The 18,476-nt window shown below is 36.0% G+C and overlaps 1 protein-coding gene across 3 annotated transcripts in view; it reads right to left on the reverse strand.

Moving 5' to 3' along the window:
- REV3L (REV3 like, DNA directed polymerase zeta catalytic subunit) overlaps positions 1–18,476 on the reverse strand; it is a 190,998-nt gene that overhangs the window by 41,721 nt on the left and 130,801 nt on the right. For all 3 annotated transcript variants that reach the window (XM_025381340.1, XM_025381341.1, XM_025381342.1), the window contains 3 exons: positions 13,601–13,716; positions 11,161–11,279; positions 5,562–5,680 (listed from right to left, as the gene is read on the reverse strand). In XM_025381340.1, the coding sequence (XP_025237125.1) occupies positions 5,562–5,680; positions 11,161–11,279; positions 13,601–13,716 (354 nt within the window). The remainder of the gene's footprint in view (positions 1–5,561; positions 5,681–11,160; positions 11,280–13,600; positions 13,717–18,476) is intronic.

Here is an 18,476-nt window from a genome sequence, read left to right on the forward strand (position 1 = left end):
TTTTGCTGAGTTTTTTTAAAAGATGAGAAAAGTAAGTGTTAAGTCTCAACCAACACAGGTTTAACAGAACACTTTAAAAAGGTATGTGTTACACAAAACTTATATAAGAATCTGTCTCAACAGATTATCATGCTGACTAGGCATGAATATTTCCTTGAAATCTGTAGGCGGTGATTCAGGAGAAGAGTTACCACTTGAAGTATGTTGATGATAATTTGTTTTGGAAAATGTGTTTTAAAACATACTGGTTTATTTTCATTGTTTACTCCAGCCTAAAGTCCTTTTTTTTTTTTTTTTTAAATGAGACTGATTTTGCCAATAGGTTTTTGTAATTCATGGTACAATTAAGAACATAATCAGCAGATTAAGAATTCCTTTAGTAAGGTATTTATTAAGGTATTTATACACTGTATATGAGGTAGACATTTGAATATTTCAGGATTTTTTTCCTTTGATAGTTGTTCATGTCTTTTACCCATTTTTTTTTTTTTTACTAATTTAAAAGTATATAATACAGTTAATATACGTAACTGTTATGGTGAAAATGGTTTTCCTAGGTTGATGTTAGCTTTTTACTTTTGTTGATGTTATTTAATGAGGTACAAAAAGTTTGTTTTTTGGGCAAAAATGGTGAAAGTAAGTCTAAATACTTTGTATACAAAACTAATTAAACTGAATCTATAAAGGCTCCTGATTTAAGTTATTTGACTAAGATCGAGGCCATTTTTTGAGGCAGTATAGTCTATTAGAACTTAAATAAATGGGTATAATAGTATATTTCAAAAGAAATATTTTTACTATACTATATATAACTTTTTTTTTTTAAGTGGAAATGGTTTATTTCACATTTTGAAGAATACAATCTAAGAGATTTTCACACATTGGTTGACAGCAGACTCTGGAGTGAGATAGTCCTAGGTTCAAATTGTGGCTCTGTTGCAAGCTACTATGTGACCCTAGGCAAATCATTTAACTCTCTAGCTCTCAGTTTCAGTATGTGTGAAACAGTGGTAATAATAAGGTTGTTGTAAGGTGTTAGGCAAAAGCAACAACTTAATAACCTTTGCAGCTATTATTATAATTATGGTAATTACTATTTCCTCATTTCATTCAGAATCTAATTCTCTATCCTGAAAAGAAAGACGTACCAATTAACATTTATTGACAGACTTCTGTGTGTTCAAGACTCATACTATCTCATTTAATTCTTACTTCACTCCATGAGGTAGAATATATTAACATCTCTCTATTATAGATAAGAGAACTGAGGATTACTGTAAGCCTAATCTGTCCTAGTTTACAAACCTTGTATACTAGAAACTGAGATTTTGGTCAAGTAAATGAAAACATGATGAAAAGAAAACAAGATAATACATTACAAATGAGTAACTATCTTATTCCATTTCTATCACCACAGCAAATTACTCATTTCCTCACTAACAAAAATGGTAGACCATTTTGTGAAATGAATAAGCATTCACTATTTGGTGAAATAAGCATTTCACTAAATGTATTCCTTTCTACTGACTGGTAACCAAGTAATATACACAAATTAGATGCATCTTATCTTTCATAACTAAAGGTTAATTTAACAAGGGACATTTTAGCTTGTATAATTTATCTAGCAGGTAACAACTGCTGTTTTCTGATCTAAATCTGCTGACCTATAGGCATGAACATAAAAAATATTTTGAATGGCTAATTTTTTTAAAAATGCATTTAAAAAGTAGACTTTTAAATTTAAAACAGTGATCTTTCTGAAATAAGATCATCATCATTTCTACTTTCGGGTCCTATCTCACTAACCATGTAACACAAAAGAGAAAGAGTAATTGCGGCCTTTACTTATGGTTAAAGGACAAGATAAGACTCTTGTTAGTTTTTAAAATTGTTGTTAAAGAATTATGCCATCCTCTTAATGCTTTGTGAAACTTAAGGGTAATAAATACAAGTTTTGATCTGGAAAGGAGGAAGGGAAGCATAATTATAAAGCACATGCTACTCAAGATAGGCCTGGGTAGTGCTGAAATGTGAACTTAGAGCATTCTGAAGGCATGGGTACTTTTCAAGATAGTTCATCTGGGGAGAAGGTGACAAAAAAGGAGACAGGAGAATCCCGAGTACAAAATTCACTTATTCTGAAGTTTTTCTGTGGACTGACTCTATATACAGCAAATAGAAAATAAAATTTCTTATATTATCTTCTTCAGCTACACAACTCTGCTCCCAGGACATACCTCTTAGCTCAGAAACTGGAATAGTATTTAATAACTATTCCATGGATGACAGATAAAATCATGCTGGTATTAGGAATTATCTAGATTAGTAATATTAGAGATTAGGAAAAGTTTTATAGGCTGGCTTGGGAATCTAATCACAAGACATTATTTTATGAAAAAATGTGTTCTAAGCTCGAAACAATAAAATGTTGGGAAAATAACTCATTCACATAAATCAGGGGCTTCCAGGAGACCAAAATCTGGGTTTATTAAAAAAAAATTAGGGTACCTTTGTGTTTTACAGCTTTAACACAAAAAAATCCTTGACTAGCAAGTTCTTCTCATTCTAAGTCGATTTACAATATATATGTATGTCCTTAAAACACTGTAGAAAGCAAATACAAATCAAAAGGGGTTACCATACTTACCAAAAAAGTAAGTGATACTTACTTTTTTGTATTCACTTAAAGTTAATATGTATTCATTTAAATTTAAGTTAGTATTCACTTAAATTTAAGGATGAAGTTGTCTGATATTTCCAAGACTATTCAAAGAAAGAGTGCATGGTCTCTTCGTATAACATAATCCATTTGACATAAATGGTATAATGTCTAGTCTAAGTCCCTTCTATACAATGTTAGTTCCAGTTCTCTAGTTCACTTGCCAAAAAGTTATCATCCTAGATAATACCTAATTAAATGTGGTAAAACATGCATTTAGAGACTCCGGGGCTCATAAACAAACCACTGAATATAGTTTTCAATGTTAAGTTAAATATCAAGTTTTATTTATTGGTGTATAACTTCTCCTCAGCTTTTTTTTTTTTTTTTTTTTTTTTGAGATGGAGTCTTGCTGTGTCACCTAGACTGGAGTGCAGTGGCGTGATCTTAGCTCACTGCAACCTCTGACTCCTGCTCCCGGGTTCAAGTGATTTTCATGCCTCGGCCTCCGGAGTAGCTGGGATTACAGGTGTGCCCGGCTAATTTTTTGTATTTTTAGTAGAGATGCAGTTTCACCATGTTGGCCAGACTGGTCTCCAACTCCTGACCTCAGGTGATCCACCCACCTCAGCATCCCAAAGCGCTGAAATTACAGGTGTGAGCCACCGCACTTGGCCAACTTCTCAGCTTCTATTTCTATAAGGCTCTGATAGAAGCTAAGTGCTCTCTGTTACTTCACTTCACTTCTCTGAGATTCCTCAAAAGGGATTGGAATATGCGATGACATGCTCAGGAAGCAGTTTCCCCAGATATTACCAAGCTGTTTTCAAAGATATACTTTTTCCATCCTCACCACCACACAGCCTTACAATTCAGTAAGTACAGTTGATTCATTTAAAAAATCAGACACATTAATTTCAGGACTTTTCCTAGATACAGTGCAGTGTGCCAGAGTCTACACAGAGCAAGGCTGTCCTACTAAGCCAAAGATGAAGAGCTCAGAGTTCATTTAGGCAGCTCACAGGTGGAGTCTGTGGGATGGAGTATGAGAGAGAAAGGGAGTTGTGCAAGTGGTAGGAGTTGGGGGGTCAGAAGTACAGGTGGATTCCCTGTGAGTGACAGCTCAAGGCTGTCCTGAAAACCAGCAGGATGAAACCACATGAGGCTGAATAGAGAGCAGCTCACTGGGGGTTAAGTGTGGGCAGAAATGGTCAGATAGTGCTGGGGTTGGAAGCTCACCAATGCCAGAGTGGAGACCTCATCACCCTCTTGTTAACAACCCTGGCATTCAGTTGTGAGCCTAGAAAAAACAGACGCCTTTGCCCTACAGAAAGGCCTACTCTAGATAAAACTTAAAACCAAATACTGAGAATATGTACAGACGACAGAGTTTGGAGATTGAATCCCACATCAAGTTGGAGAAGCTTAGGAACACCTTGGGCCTGGTATACTTACCTGTTCCAACCATAGGCTTTGAACTAAATAAAAAGCAACTGGAAAAGTGGCAGGAAAACTTCCTGTCCTAGATTCCAGGCAAAGGAATAGTATCATTGAGAAAGGAGTAGAAGAAAATGCTATCTGCCCCAGGGGGAGGGTCAGGAAGTTTACTTGGGCCCAGGACCTGGCAGTGGTACAAAGCAGAGGTCTATTGCCACTGTGGGAAGAGCAGGAGTGCTGAGCAAACCCCAGAAGAACAGGGAGAACCAAAGACTGAGGTCAGACAGGAGAACTGAGAAACTCCCCCTGCCTCCACTATAAACCTTGCAGAGAGTCATAAGCAACATCGGTCAACCACTCATTAAATCTGACTTTGGAAAGAAAATGAATCACAAATACTAGAAAAATGAGAATAACTGTTGACTTCTTATCAGCAAAAAGAGAGGCTGGAAGAAAAGGGAACAAAATCTTTAGAGTGGTGAAAGAAAAAAACGCAACTGAGACTGAGAAATTATCCTTCAAAAATAAGGGTGAAATAAAGACATTTTCATATAAACAAGGGCTGAGATAATTTTTGCTGACAGACTTGCTAAAGAAAACAGATTTTCTTAAAATATTAACACACAATAGCCATATGACCCAGCAATTCTACTCCTAAGAGATATGAAAATGTATGTTCACACGAAGACATTATGCAGATATTTATTGCAGTTTTATTCATAATAGCCTCAAACTAGAAACAACCCAAATGTCCATCAACAGGTGAATGGGTAAGTTCTATTCATATAATTGAATACTATCTAACAATAAGAATGAACAAACTATGCAACAGGGTAAATCCCAGAAAACAGTATGTTTTCTGAGTTTCTTCAAAGCCAAGGTTGATTATGAATATTTCCATTAATATGAAGTTCTAGAATTGGCAAAACTAATCTAGAGTAATAGAAATCCAATTAGTAATTATCTAGATGATTAGGGAATCTTCTGGGTGTCCGATATGCTCCTTATCTTGACTGGAGTAATGATTACAAGATAAATGCATTTTTCAAAGTCATTGAACAATACACTTCATTTATTTATATATTTTTTGAGACGAGTCTCACTCTGTTGCCCAGGCTGGAGTGCAGAGGCACGATCTCGGCTCACTGCAACCTCTGCCTCCCAGGTTCAAGTGATTCTCCTACCTTAGCCTCCTGAGTAGCTGGGATTACAGGCATGCATCACCACACCTGGCCAATTTTTGTATTTTTAGTAGAGACGCGGTTTTGCCATGTTGACCAGGCTGGTCTCGAACCCCTGACGTCAGGTGATATGCCCGCCTCGGCCTCCCAACGTCCTAGGATTACAGGTGTAAGCCACCACAACCGGCCTGAACAATACACTTTAAATGTGTGTATTTTATTACATATAAATTACATCTCAATGATGATTTTATATTATCTTCTTCAGAGTTATAAAACAGTACCTGTAGAGATCTGTCTTGTTATCAAACCAATCTGACAAGACTCGAAAGGTAAAGAGGGGAAAACGCTGATGAAGAACATGAAAGCTCACATTTTCAAAGGTGTAATTAGTTAGAGCCACCTAAAACAAAAAGGAAAGACATCATTATAATAATGCTTATGTTTATGTAGCAAATTTTGTTCTAAAAGATACCAATATCACTTTAACCTTTTCATAGTAGATATTAAAGCTACTTGTAAAATTGATGTGTGGTATAACTGAATCATAATTCAAAACTATGTAGAGCCTACTGGACAGAAATGTTCATAACAAATTGGAAAATTAATTAGAGAAAACAGACCTGATGAGATTCAACTTGGTCATATAAGACTTATTTTAAGAGATCCTAGTTCTTACCATTTTTATACTCTATGATAATATGCATATAGACAGAAGCATTGTCAAGCAAATTAATTTTTTGTTCTTTCCATACTTACTTTTTGGTTCTTGATGACATGCTGATTAATGGGATTCCACAGATTTGAGGATAAGTTATCTAGTTAAAGGCAGGCATTCTCCTCCCAATAATTACGTTACTAGACCCCACTACACAGGCATTATTATAGAGACACTCAATTTCATTCCAAAAGCAAAATATTAAAATGTCAGAAATGTCTCCCCATCTTCAAAATATATAAGTGAAAGCTGTGTAAATGGGTAAAAGATCCTGCAAAAGGGCCCAAATTAATAAATATGTACTTTCAGCTAGATGATTTCTCTGAAATATCTACAAGACAAAAGCAATCTAGACAATGGCAGGTATTTCAATGCAAAATGGAAATTAAGAAACCAGTGGTCTCCATTCTCAGGTCAATTTGGGATTCTGAGAAATAGTTCAAACAGCACTTCACAATTGTATATTACAATTTTAAATTACTTTCTTTTCCACTCCTGTGATCCAGGAGGTACAAAATAGGGACTGAATGTTAATCTTATCTCAGTGCAGTGACCCAAATTGGTCTTACTTTATCTACAATTTCTGTCAATCTTCAGAACAATGGCAGTACAATGCAGCATACTTCACAGTGTGTGCATGTACTCGTGTATGTATACACATACACAGATGCCCCTCATAGGTTGTAAAAAGGTAGAGCGTAATAGAATGAGGAAAATGCCACAAGATTAAATGAGGAAGGATTATAAAATCACTAACAGAATGAAAAAACCCACATTGAAAGAAGATAATAGCAGAATAGTTCTACTAAAAGTCAAGTTAGGAATATGGAAATGTCTCAACATGCAGATAAAGAGAATGAAAAGATGAAAATGAGAAGAGGGAAGATACGGGGAACAGAGAACAGAATGTTAATATATAATTAGGTTCCTAAAGGAAAGCTTAATACGGAGACAGGAGCAATAATCAAAGATATAATTAGCTGGACCTTAGATTTCTCCTCTGCCGTACTACATTCCAGAGGTGAATGGCACTATATCTATTTGAATTTTAAAGGAAAAAGACCGCTGTTATTTTATATGCAGTAAGTGTAACAATTATGTGGGAAGAAAACAAAGATACTCCTTGACTCCTCGAACTCCTCTTCTCTAATGATTTTGTCCTCCATTCTACCTAAGCTACCCACTTCCATAATCATACCCCAGGATCTATATCAACAGGTGTACTCCCTCCAAAATCTCATGCATCCCATTCTCTGACCATCATCTCCTGTGCTTCCAGCTTACTCCCCTTGGTGCTCTGACCTCTCTGCTCCTTATTTAGTTTAAATTTCATAGTCAATCATGGTAATCATTCCCCTGCATGTACCATTCATTCCCTTGTCCCTCTCCTGCTGCTGCTGCTTTTTATTTTTTTTAAGTAAATCCATAACCATTTGTGAGTGATGGTCAAATCTAACTTGAATCTGTGAATTTAAACATAGCTGGTGGGTATATCACTTTAATTTCCTAACCCAAATATCAAATAGACTCTTAATGTGGCCCAGTGTTTATATTTTCTCTCAAATTCTCCTAATAACCATTTCAAACTTCTCTTTTCTCAAACCCCAAAAGCCTCTCCACAATTCTCAGTTTCAGCTAAGAACAGTAACTGCTATTCTACTGAGAAAATGAATCACAAGAGAACTTCCACAGATTCTCACTGCCATATCTCTACCTACCAACATCCATACCCATATATTCTGCCTTCCTGTCTGTTACTATACTCTTACTTCATCTAAACCCAGGCCCTTCAACCAGTGCACTAGAGATGGCAATCAGTAAATATTTGTTGAATTGAATCAAGTCTGTTTCCAATCCACTTGGCAAATTCTTGAAAAGCCTAGATTGAGTTGATATCCAGAAGGCCTCTAAATGTAATTGTCTGGGGAAGAGCCATTTATTGTCATTTAAGCAGTCAACAAATATCTAATAAAGATTACTATTTAAGAGGTATTTTGTTTTGTCACTACAAATTCAAAGTCCATAAGGAAACTGCAGGAGTTCTATGTTCAAAGTAAAGCAGGAAAAATAAATCTAGTACCTGTATATTAAAAAACAAACAGGCCGGGCGCGGTGGCTCAAGCCTGTAATCCCAGCACTTTGGGAGGCCGAGATGGGCGGATCACGAGGTCAGGAGATCGAGACCATCCTGGCTAACACGGTGAAACCCCGTCTCTACTAAGAAATACAAAAAATAGCCGGGCGAGGTGGCGGGCGCCTGTAGTCCCAGCTACTCGGGAGGCTGAGGCCGGAGAATGGCGTGAACCCGGGAGGCGGAGCTTGCAGTGAGCTGAGATCCGGCCACTGCACTCCAGCCTGGGCTACAGAGCGAGACTCCGTCTCAAAAAAAAAAAAAAAAACAAACAAAAAAAAACAAACAAAATTTATTATTACTATTATTTTAAGAGATGGGGTCCTGCTTTAGCTCCCAGGCTAGAGTACAGTGGCTATTCACAGGCATAATAAATAGTACACTACAGCCTTGAATTCCTGATCCCAAAACGTCCTCCCACGTGAGTCTCCTAAGTAGCTGGGACTATATGTGTGTGCCACTGTACCCAGTTCCAAATTTTATAAAACAGGTAAATTATCCAGCTCATAACTTTCTTATAGTTGTTTCCCACATTTGTATAAAGATCAGAGATATTATATATTCATCCTAAATAAGAAAACATTTGACCCTGAATTTTCAGTGAGGACTAGACAAGGCCCTAAACTTTGAAAAAAATATATGTTCTCTAATTTCCGATTTTAAGCTACTAGCGGATATACAGGGATGAAAAGACCCCTGAAACTAGGATTCAATAATTTACTTTTGTGTTTATACACTTAAAGTATGTGTTCATCTCAAGCAATATCAGACTATAGATTAAAATACATAGTGAGGCCGGGGCAGTGGCTCACACCCGTAATCCCAGCATTTTGGGAGGCCAAGGTGGGCGGATCACTTGAAGTCAGGAGTTTGTGACCAGGCTGGCCAACAAGGAAAAACCCCGTCTCTACTAAAAATACAAAAATTAGCCAGGTGTGGTTCAGGCACCTGTAATTCTAGCTACTCGGGAGGCTGAGACAGGAGAATTGCTTGAACCCGGGAGGCGGAGGTTGTAGTGAGCCGAGACTGTACCACTGCACTCCACCCTGGGTGACAAAGCGAGACTCCATCTCAAAAACAAATCAAATTAAAAAAATATATATATACACACATAATGAAATATACACACCAAATACATTACAATCTCTGTATCTCCTATATCCTGTGCTGTATCACTAGAAATTACTTTAAATCATTGGGGACTTAACACTCTTATTACTTTAAGAACAACACAACAAGATAAAATTATTCTCAAGCAGAATCATGTTGTATATTGCATACGGCAGCTTAGAAAGTCAAATGTTTTATATAAATCCAAAGAGCTAAGAAGACAATAGTGAATAATAAGTATATAATAGAAAGTGTCTAATGAGAAAGTAATTTCAAAGAGCAGAAGCAATTGTAGAATTAGCTTTCTTTGAAATATAAACATTTTAGTTGATACTATCCAAAGTCCAAAGTCTAAGAATAGACCAATTTATACTAGGCATCTTTGTTTCTGTTTTGTCTTTTTTGAGATAGGCTCTAGCTCTGTCGCCCAGGCTGAAGTGTGGTGGTGTAATCTCAGTTCACTGCAACGCTGCCTCTGAGGTATAATATTACAGTGTACTGCAGCCTTGAATTCCTGGCCTCAAAAGGTCCTCCTGGCTGAGTCTCCTGATAAGCTGGGACTTTATGTGTGTGCCATTGGCTCTCAGGATCAAGTGATCCTCCCACCTCAGCCTTCCAAGTAGCTGTTGCCTGGCTACACACTAGGCACATGCTACCATACATGGCTAACTTGTATTTTTTGGTAAAGATGGGGTTTTGCTATGTTGCCCAGCCTAGTCTCAAATCCTGGGCTCAAGTGATCCACCCTACTTGGCCTCCCAAAGTGCTAGGATTACAGGTATGAGCCACCGTGCCCAATCTAATTGTTTATTTTTTATTTTTAATAGAGACAAGGTCTCGCTATGTTACCCAGGATGGTCTTGATTGAACACCTGGCCTCAAGCTAACCCCTCCTGCCTTGGCCTCCCAAAGAGTTGGGATTATAGGTGTGAGCCACCATGTATGGCTTTTTACATTTCAAATAAGAGAAATTGGGTAACTTCAAGGATGCAAATATTATCCAGGAAAATTCCATGATCTTACTTTTTTTGTGTGAAATAATTCCTTTTTTAAGTGAATGCAAATTAATGTGATAGTTCATTGAAATTACTCTACTAAAAATCCTTATCTGAGCCCCCAAAGCCTTAATTATTAACTATTTCAAAGTACTGTCTCTTTAATTTATCTTATTAATCTGACCCAGTATTTAAATATAGTTCGTTTGAGAAGCTCCTTCCTATTTCTCGACTAAATTTTTCTTACTATAATAAATCAACGAGGCCAAGCTGAATTCATCCAGCTTTAAGTGCAAAAATGATTTAAGTGAAAAAAAAAAACAAAACGGTGAAATTAGACAATATTCAACGTGTACAACACAATATTTTATTTTATTTTGAGACAGGGTCTCGATCTGTCACCCAGGCTTGAGTGCAGTGGCATGATCACGGCTCACTGCAATCTTAGCTGCCTGAACTCAAATGGTTCTCCCACCTCAGCCTCCCAAGTAGCTGGGACCATAGGCATGTGCCTCCACATCCAGCTAATTTTTTTAGCTATTATTTGTAGAGACAGGGTTTTGCCATATTGCTCAGGCTGGTCTGGAACTCCTGAGCTCAAGGGATGTCCCTGCCTGGGCCTCCCAAAGTGCTGAGATTACAGGTGTGAGCACCGTGCCTGGCCCCAATATTTTATTATAGTTTAGACCTTTCTAATTATTGCTACCTCAGACACAAAGAAAAAAAAATAAAACTCACCTGAAACATTAAAGTCTAATACCTCTGTAGTTTTGCATTTTAGAAAGTACTACTTTAACTCTACTTAAGTATAATGGTAATTGACAAACGCATAAGCTATATAGTAAATCTTACTAATACTCTATAATGATTAAATCATTATATTGACCGAATATCTTATTTCCAAACAACATTTTGGATAAATCACCTACCTCATTTCTCATGATTCTCCAAAGATTTAGTGTAATTCGGCCAACAATATTTATCTCACTCATTGTATATGATCCATACTCATCTCTTTCAGCTGCAAATCTGTTCTCAATTTTGTCATCTATAGAAATGAAAACAGATTGTATCAGGGCTCACAGAAAACAACTTTCAATAAAATTATGCCAAGGAAAATGAGAATAAACATTAAGGATGAATATTAAAGATGACATATAATTCACAATGTATGAAAAAATTTTGTTTACCTGAAGTCTCTCCCTCCCTCCTTCTTTCTATATTTAAATAAGAAACACTTTTTTCTTTAAATTTAGTAATTTTTGGCACTACCTTTTTTCTTCATTTTTTAAAAGAGACAACTCACTATGTTGCCAGGTTAAGTGCAGTGGCTAGCTACAGGTGCAATCATAGCACACTGCAGCCTCAAACTCCTGGCCACAAGCAATCCGCCTGCCTCAGCTGCTCGAACAGCTGGGACTACAGGTGCATCATGCCTTGCCTGACGCTACCTTTATAAACACCTAATGCTAACATTTGCTTGGTTTTAGCATGAGAAAGGTCCATAGTTAATCTGATAATTTCTTGGAGAAAAAATCAGTTCAATTTTTAACCTAAACGATTCTCTGAAAATTTGTTGACATCATGTTCATATTCAGGATGAAATTCTCTTGAATGCCTATGGAGAACTAGATGAAGAGTTCCTCATAGCAAATAGAGTTCTGAGTCTAGTTTCTTAGGAGGTGAATTTTACCTAGAATATAAATTAAAATGTGTCTCTCCTATATAACACTAGGTGTATGTGAATGTTGATGATTAAAGGTTCCAGAATAATAAAAATATTTGCCATATTGAATATTTATTATGTTCTAAGAATTTTGCCAACATCATTTATTTTAATACAAACATTACTTCCTTTAACACAATCACTTAAAAAGTTAGTAAAATTTTCATTTTGTATTACAGAAAATTCTACTCAGAAATGTTATATCTTGCCCAAGATCTTACAGTAAGAAAACTAGTATTCTAAACTAGGATTACCTGAATCAAAAGACCATGTACAACCACCCAATTCTCTTTATTTTAAAGAGATAATGTTTAAAAGTTTGTTTTTCATTTAGCAAACAATAAAACATATACTCTGGTACTGTTTTAAGTTCCTCAAAATCACCCTATGAAATAAGTTCTATTGTCCCTATTTTACAGATGAATAAATTGAGGCAAGGATATTTAAAACCTATCCCAAAAAAGATGTTGAAAAAAAAAGATATACCACTATTCCTATCATGCAAAGGACACACAAGCTACACAAAAATTCATGCAATGAAAAGCTAAACTTAAAGCATCTCTGTCCCCCGCTCCCTTTTTGTCTTGTTCTATTGCCCAAGCTTGGGTGCAGTGGTGCGATCATAGCTCACTGCAGCCTTGAACTCCTGGGCTCAAGAGATTGCCTCACCTCAGTCTCCTGAGTAGCTGGGACTACAGGCACATGCTATCACACCCTTTTTTTTTTTTTTTTTTTGGTAGAAATGGGGTCTCACTTTGTTACCTGGGCTACTTTGGAACTCCAGGGCTCAAGCAAGTCTCCCATCTTGGGCTCCCAAAGTGTTGGGATTACAGGTGTGAGTCACCGCACCTGATCTTTTTATTCCAATTTTTTGCAAAGTTAAAAAACTTTACTGTCCTGGAATCTTCCAGCTTTAACTTTTCCCAAGTATACACTACTTTGTTTTAGTTAGACTTGTGGGAACCCTTGGGAACAAATTTATTAAAAATCCCAGGTTTATAAAGAAAACCTAGTTTTAAAAAATGCATTATAAACTACAAATAATTTTGGTATGAATATTATTACTCCCTTTTCCAGTCAGAATCAAACTTTGGGGAATGGGTTTCAAAATTTCTGCAATATTTTTAGCCTGATATCCAAATAAAAATCAATGATTAGTTAACTATTAGTGTTCCTCAACCCATCCTGCCCTTCTTCACCAACAAAATGAATTAAAAAAAAAACAGAGCCAGGCACACAATAAAATTATGGTACAAGTCAAAGAAATGCTATGTAGCCTCATAATAATTATGAAGACTATTTCATAATGCAGAAAAATATGTGTGGTAAGACACTAGATGAAGGAAGCATAATAAAAATGGAATATATGGTATGATTATTTAAAAACCACTACATATGTATATGAAAAGTGACTGAAAGGAAAAAACTCAACAACTATACTAACAGTACATATAGCAGTGAGACTAGAATATTTTTATTTTATTTTTAATTTTTTCTGCAATGGAGTTATGCTGTATCTAAAACTTACACAACTTAATACTTAAAAATTGGGCTAGAACGTAAGTACCCTTTAACATTTTATCTTTATTTCCTTTATAATTTGCTCTGTAGTTGAATGACAAAACATTCACAATGATACAGACCTGGCACCCGAGAGATCATCTGACATAAGTCAACACTTAAAGCGGCAGCCCTTTGTAAGAGGTAACCCCAGGAATGCATCTGAATCTCATATCCTAGCAGAATATCAGGATCATACCTAAAACAGGAATTAAAAAGTTATATAAGTACCATACATTTGAACCTTTAACCAGAGTAATTGTTTCTTCATGATGTAAGGTATGAAAATAAAAACCTGTGTTCTCTAATGGTTCCCAGATTGAGAAGGGATGATACAGTGGTACCTACAGAGTTTTTATACAGGAAGAGATGGAGGGTTAAGAGTACTTGATTTGAAGCTACTTTGTTTCTTTTATTTTTTTGAGATGGAGTCTCACTCTGCTGTCCAGGCTGGATTGCAGTGGCATGATGTTAGCTCACTGCAACCTCTGCTTAGTAGAGCCGAGGTTTCACCACGTTGGTCAGGTTGGTCTCAAATTCCTGACCTCCAGTGATCTGCCTGCCTCAGCCTCCCAAAGTGCTGGGATTATAGGCAATTTGACGCTACTTTTGTAAAGTAAGCAGAGTTTTTACTTAGACTGTGTATTTGTTTGATACAAGTGGGAAAAGAGGCTGATGGAAATTGGGGTGGAAGGCAGGCCATTACCACCGAAGTATATGAGTAAAGGTACAAGTGAGAATATAATGTGGGCAGGGGAAGGTGAAGTGTGAGGGTGTATGTGGGTATGGTATTTTGAAAAAGATCCCTAGGTCATTCCTGTCATCACTTATCTACCCTTGTAATCTATACCGCCCTTAAAGTTTTAATGCTGAGAAAAAAAAATGAAAATGCCTTCTTTTTCTCACTTAATTTTAGTAATGACTTGGTTCTCATACAAAATAAGGCCTAAGTAATGACAAGTTTGTCCTTTAAATTTAAAAGGATGGTGATTCAACTTAATGGAAGAATAAAATATTAATAGAGGTGGGATTAAGGTGGGGAAGGTAAACATCAGAATCTAGAAGAAAAATGTGCTCCTTGTGGTCAGAGCTGCACTGGTAAAACTGAACCGACAACCTGTGTCTAATCCAGAAGGAGCCTCTTTGTGGCTCCTCTTAGGACCTCCATGTTGTGACCACCACAGAGAAATGTTTAGTTATAAATATGAAAATTTATCTTGAGTGGAAAATTGTGTGGGGGAGAGAGGAACTAATTATAAGTTTTGAGAGCCAAAACTACAGTAAGTAGCTCTATCAATTAGTAGCATTATCTTGTTCTTTATAAATGCCAAAAGGCCAAGTGAAATATCACAGAAATTGAAATCGCTGAGTTTTACACAACTACTCATGAAACACTAAATTGTGAGATGTGTAGCCTGTCCAATTTAAAGCATTTAATACCCTAAGCCTCAGCCAATGTCTACAGTATTAGACTACATTAATTTACTGATATAAGCTATCTATGGCTACTCTGCAAGTCTGGCATAACAATGGATCATGACCAGATCACCAGATCTGCTTTTAGAACCAATATGTTAATGTTTTATCATAATTCCATAGCTGTCTTCTAAAAATGGGTATTGAATGGCTTTCATTTTTACCTAGTCAATAAAAACTGGAATGTCACAATAAATATTTTCTGATTTTTAATTCTGGAGTATTTAAGTGGCTGATGTCAAAAGAACTAGGTTCAAACTTCTGCAACAGCATACTTGCAAATTTCCTATTCCCTAAAGGCCCTATGAAAGTACATTCTGTAGTAAAAATTTTAATTTTCTGGTGATCTGTTCATGATCCACTGTTATCCACAGACTTGCTGAGCAGTCTTCAAGCTTGTTAGGAGAAAAAGATATTAAACATATTACTTATGTGCTTTTCTCTACATAAATAGGATTGACATTTCTGAGAAAATGGCTTAATTTAATAAACAGCTATTGAAGCAAGGCAATAAGCAACAATGGCATGAATATCCAGAAAGATCCCAGGGCACTCAAGGAAGGAGAAATATCCCAATACTCTTTCTGTTTAGTCTTCCAACATAACACCCAAACCCTTAACCAACTCTTTGATACTGCCTTCATCTCTTTCATTAAACTCTTCTTAGTCCAAAGATAGACTATCTACTTGTCCAGTGTGTCTCCCTTTAAAACTAACTGTGTAATGAATGGCTACATTTGAGAATTGGGGCAGAAGTATCAAGTGGCTCTAAGGATCACCAGGGGTCGCAGACCTGAAGAATTCTCATACGCACACAACAGAACCCACACAGTTGTCTGCTAAGTACTCAGAGTGGCTCAGAACAGGCATTACAATGTGGCCACAGTTGACCTTGATCTTAATAATTTGGAAGATTCCTGGAATGCCTATCACATAGTTACCTATCACACATCACATAGTTATATATCACATAGTTACACAGTTACAACATGAAGAGGATGCCAGATGATTACACAGCCCTTCTGTTTTAAACGTTACAGTTCTTCTAATTTCTTCATCTGAATCGTTCTCATTTATGCAACATCTTGTTATTGCAAGAACTTATTCCAGTCAGCTATTTGTTCTGTTGTGGCAACTAATGGAGCTGACTAAGTACACTTTTTTCCAAAAAATAATGCATTGAAAATAACTGTTTCAATTAAAAAGTTGTCTATTTTTATAAACTGCTACAGCTCAGAAATGACTGCTGAAAAAAGTTAGCCTGTGCTTCTCTTCTTAGATTTATTTCACAGATTTTGTCCCTTTGGAAGAATTGTAAAGTTGTTTCAGGCATATTTTTCAGATATATTACATATATTTATTTTTTGACCTGGAGGCTGTTTAGTCTTAAGAGACTCTTTTAAAGCTGATAAAACACCTGTTTTCAAGTTCAAAAGCCAAAGGATTCCATTTTTCTTCTCTAAAAACATTTGGAGTCAATAACAAGGTCTTGATGACTTGTTCTTCAATTTCTAGTGGGTTTTATTCATTCTATCAGGTTTCTGAAAGTTACAGAAAGAACAAGGTTGGGTAGTTGGGATTAGTGGTGAACACAACCCAAAACTGTGGATAAAATAGAAGCAGAAGAAATAGGAAAATGGTTTTATTTGCTTAGGTAGAAAAAAGATGCCTCATAGTATTTTAAGCAACTCACTACCATCTACATACATGATAGATAAGGGTACTCCAGTAGAGGCAAGGGGCACGGAGGGGAAGGAATCATCTTGAAAAAGAATTCTGAGGTTAAATGGATATGATGTAAAATAAATGTAACAGTATTTAGGGAAGAGGAAAAGGGAAGAATCATAGTTTATATTTAAGTTAGGGAGACCGGGCAAAGTAAATAGTCCAAGGAAATACAGAAAGAGGAAAACGATTGTGACAAGATTATAGATTAAGTTTTGCTTGTTTAATATCACTTTATATTACTTTTTGTGTTTGCCACTTGAGAAAGTATTAAAAATGGGAAAATAAAGATATATTTTATTCGTTTTTATAGTATACCTAGCACTGCCCCTTACACACAGTTAACATTTATGTACTATGTACCAGACATGAGTTTAAGAGTTTTATGTGCATTATCTACCCATCTTACAGATTAGGAAAACAAAGTTGAGAGAGTTAAGCAACTTATTCAAGACAGAAACACAGGGCTGGCTGACTCCAAAGGCTGTGTTGAGTAAGTACACAACAAATAGGGTGAAAGAATGAAATAATCAATCTTTTTGCAGGGTTGCTTGGACTAATATATAAAGAACACTATAGAATTGAAAAGTTGACATTTAAATATTTTCCTTTTTATGACAGTTTTGTTTACCCCTTTTTCCTTAATTACTAGTACATTTCATTTTATGGACATTTAAGAAAGTTGTACTTGCAAATGACTGACACATTTCTCGATGCTGGTAGGTAATCCTATCGTTGGGAATATACCTAACAAGGAAAAGGCAAGCATGTAAGTCCAGGGATGTTACTGGACATGTGCTGGTACACAAAATAGTATTGACTGAAACTCTTACATATTTCTTTTTCTGAGTTGCTTGCAGAAATAAAAGAAGTGTGGATACTGAAAGCATCTGACATGTTGATGACAACCTCTGTGAGAAGATAAAAGGTAGGACTGACAATGACGAAACTCAAATAGATGGGACTCTATCTAGTCACCAGTGCTATAAATAGTAAAAATACTTTACTCTTTTTTCCTTCATAGTCATGGGTAGTAGCATACTATTTTTGATGCTCTGTCATTTAATTTTGTTTTGTAGAAAACACGTTTTGGTTTTCTAATTCTCAGAATGGTTTACGTTAACTCATCTGGAAATCAATCTGATGACAAGTCTGTAGAATATCATCTTAATCTTTCGTGTAGAATACTGATTTAGTTTTTATAGGATAAAGTTCAACTATATAAGCAAAACAAAAAAGGGTGAGTATACCAACATGCTCACGGACAGCTTTTATCTGTACATCAGGATCCAAAGGGTGTTTTCTATCTTGCTTTAGACATCTAAAAACCTAAACCTAGCAATGGGCAGAATCCTTAAGTTTCTACAAAGTGAAGCATTTAATAACAGAGTCTATGGCTACCAAGAGTTACACTCTTGAGAAAATGCAAATGATCCACTTAATGATTTTATTTTTAAATTAAAATATTTTTGTTAAAATTTTTTTTTTCATAAACTTGGACAAGATTCTACTATCAATCTGAGGACCAACTACCAAATGGTCAAAAGAAGATTTTTAAGGAGCTCTGTGCACAAGAGTATGTAATAGACAGTTCAACATTTATTAACAGATAAATTTATATGCAGAATGCATCCCAAAGGTTTTTGAAGAGACTGGCTTGTTTAGAACTCAGAAAACTTTAAAAAAGAAAAAACAAAACAAAACAAAACAAAAAAGGTACTGAAATGGTGGCTGGCTCCTAAGGGAGAAACCTAGTTA

The sequence above is a fragment of the Theropithecus gelada genome, chromosome 4 (genome assembly GCF_003255815.1).
Source record: "Theropithecus gelada isolate Dixy chromosome 4, Tgel_1.0, whole genome shotgun sequence".
NCBI classification, from domain to species: Eukaryota; Metazoa; Chordata; class Mammalia; order Primates; family Cercopithecidae; genus Theropithecus; species Theropithecus gelada.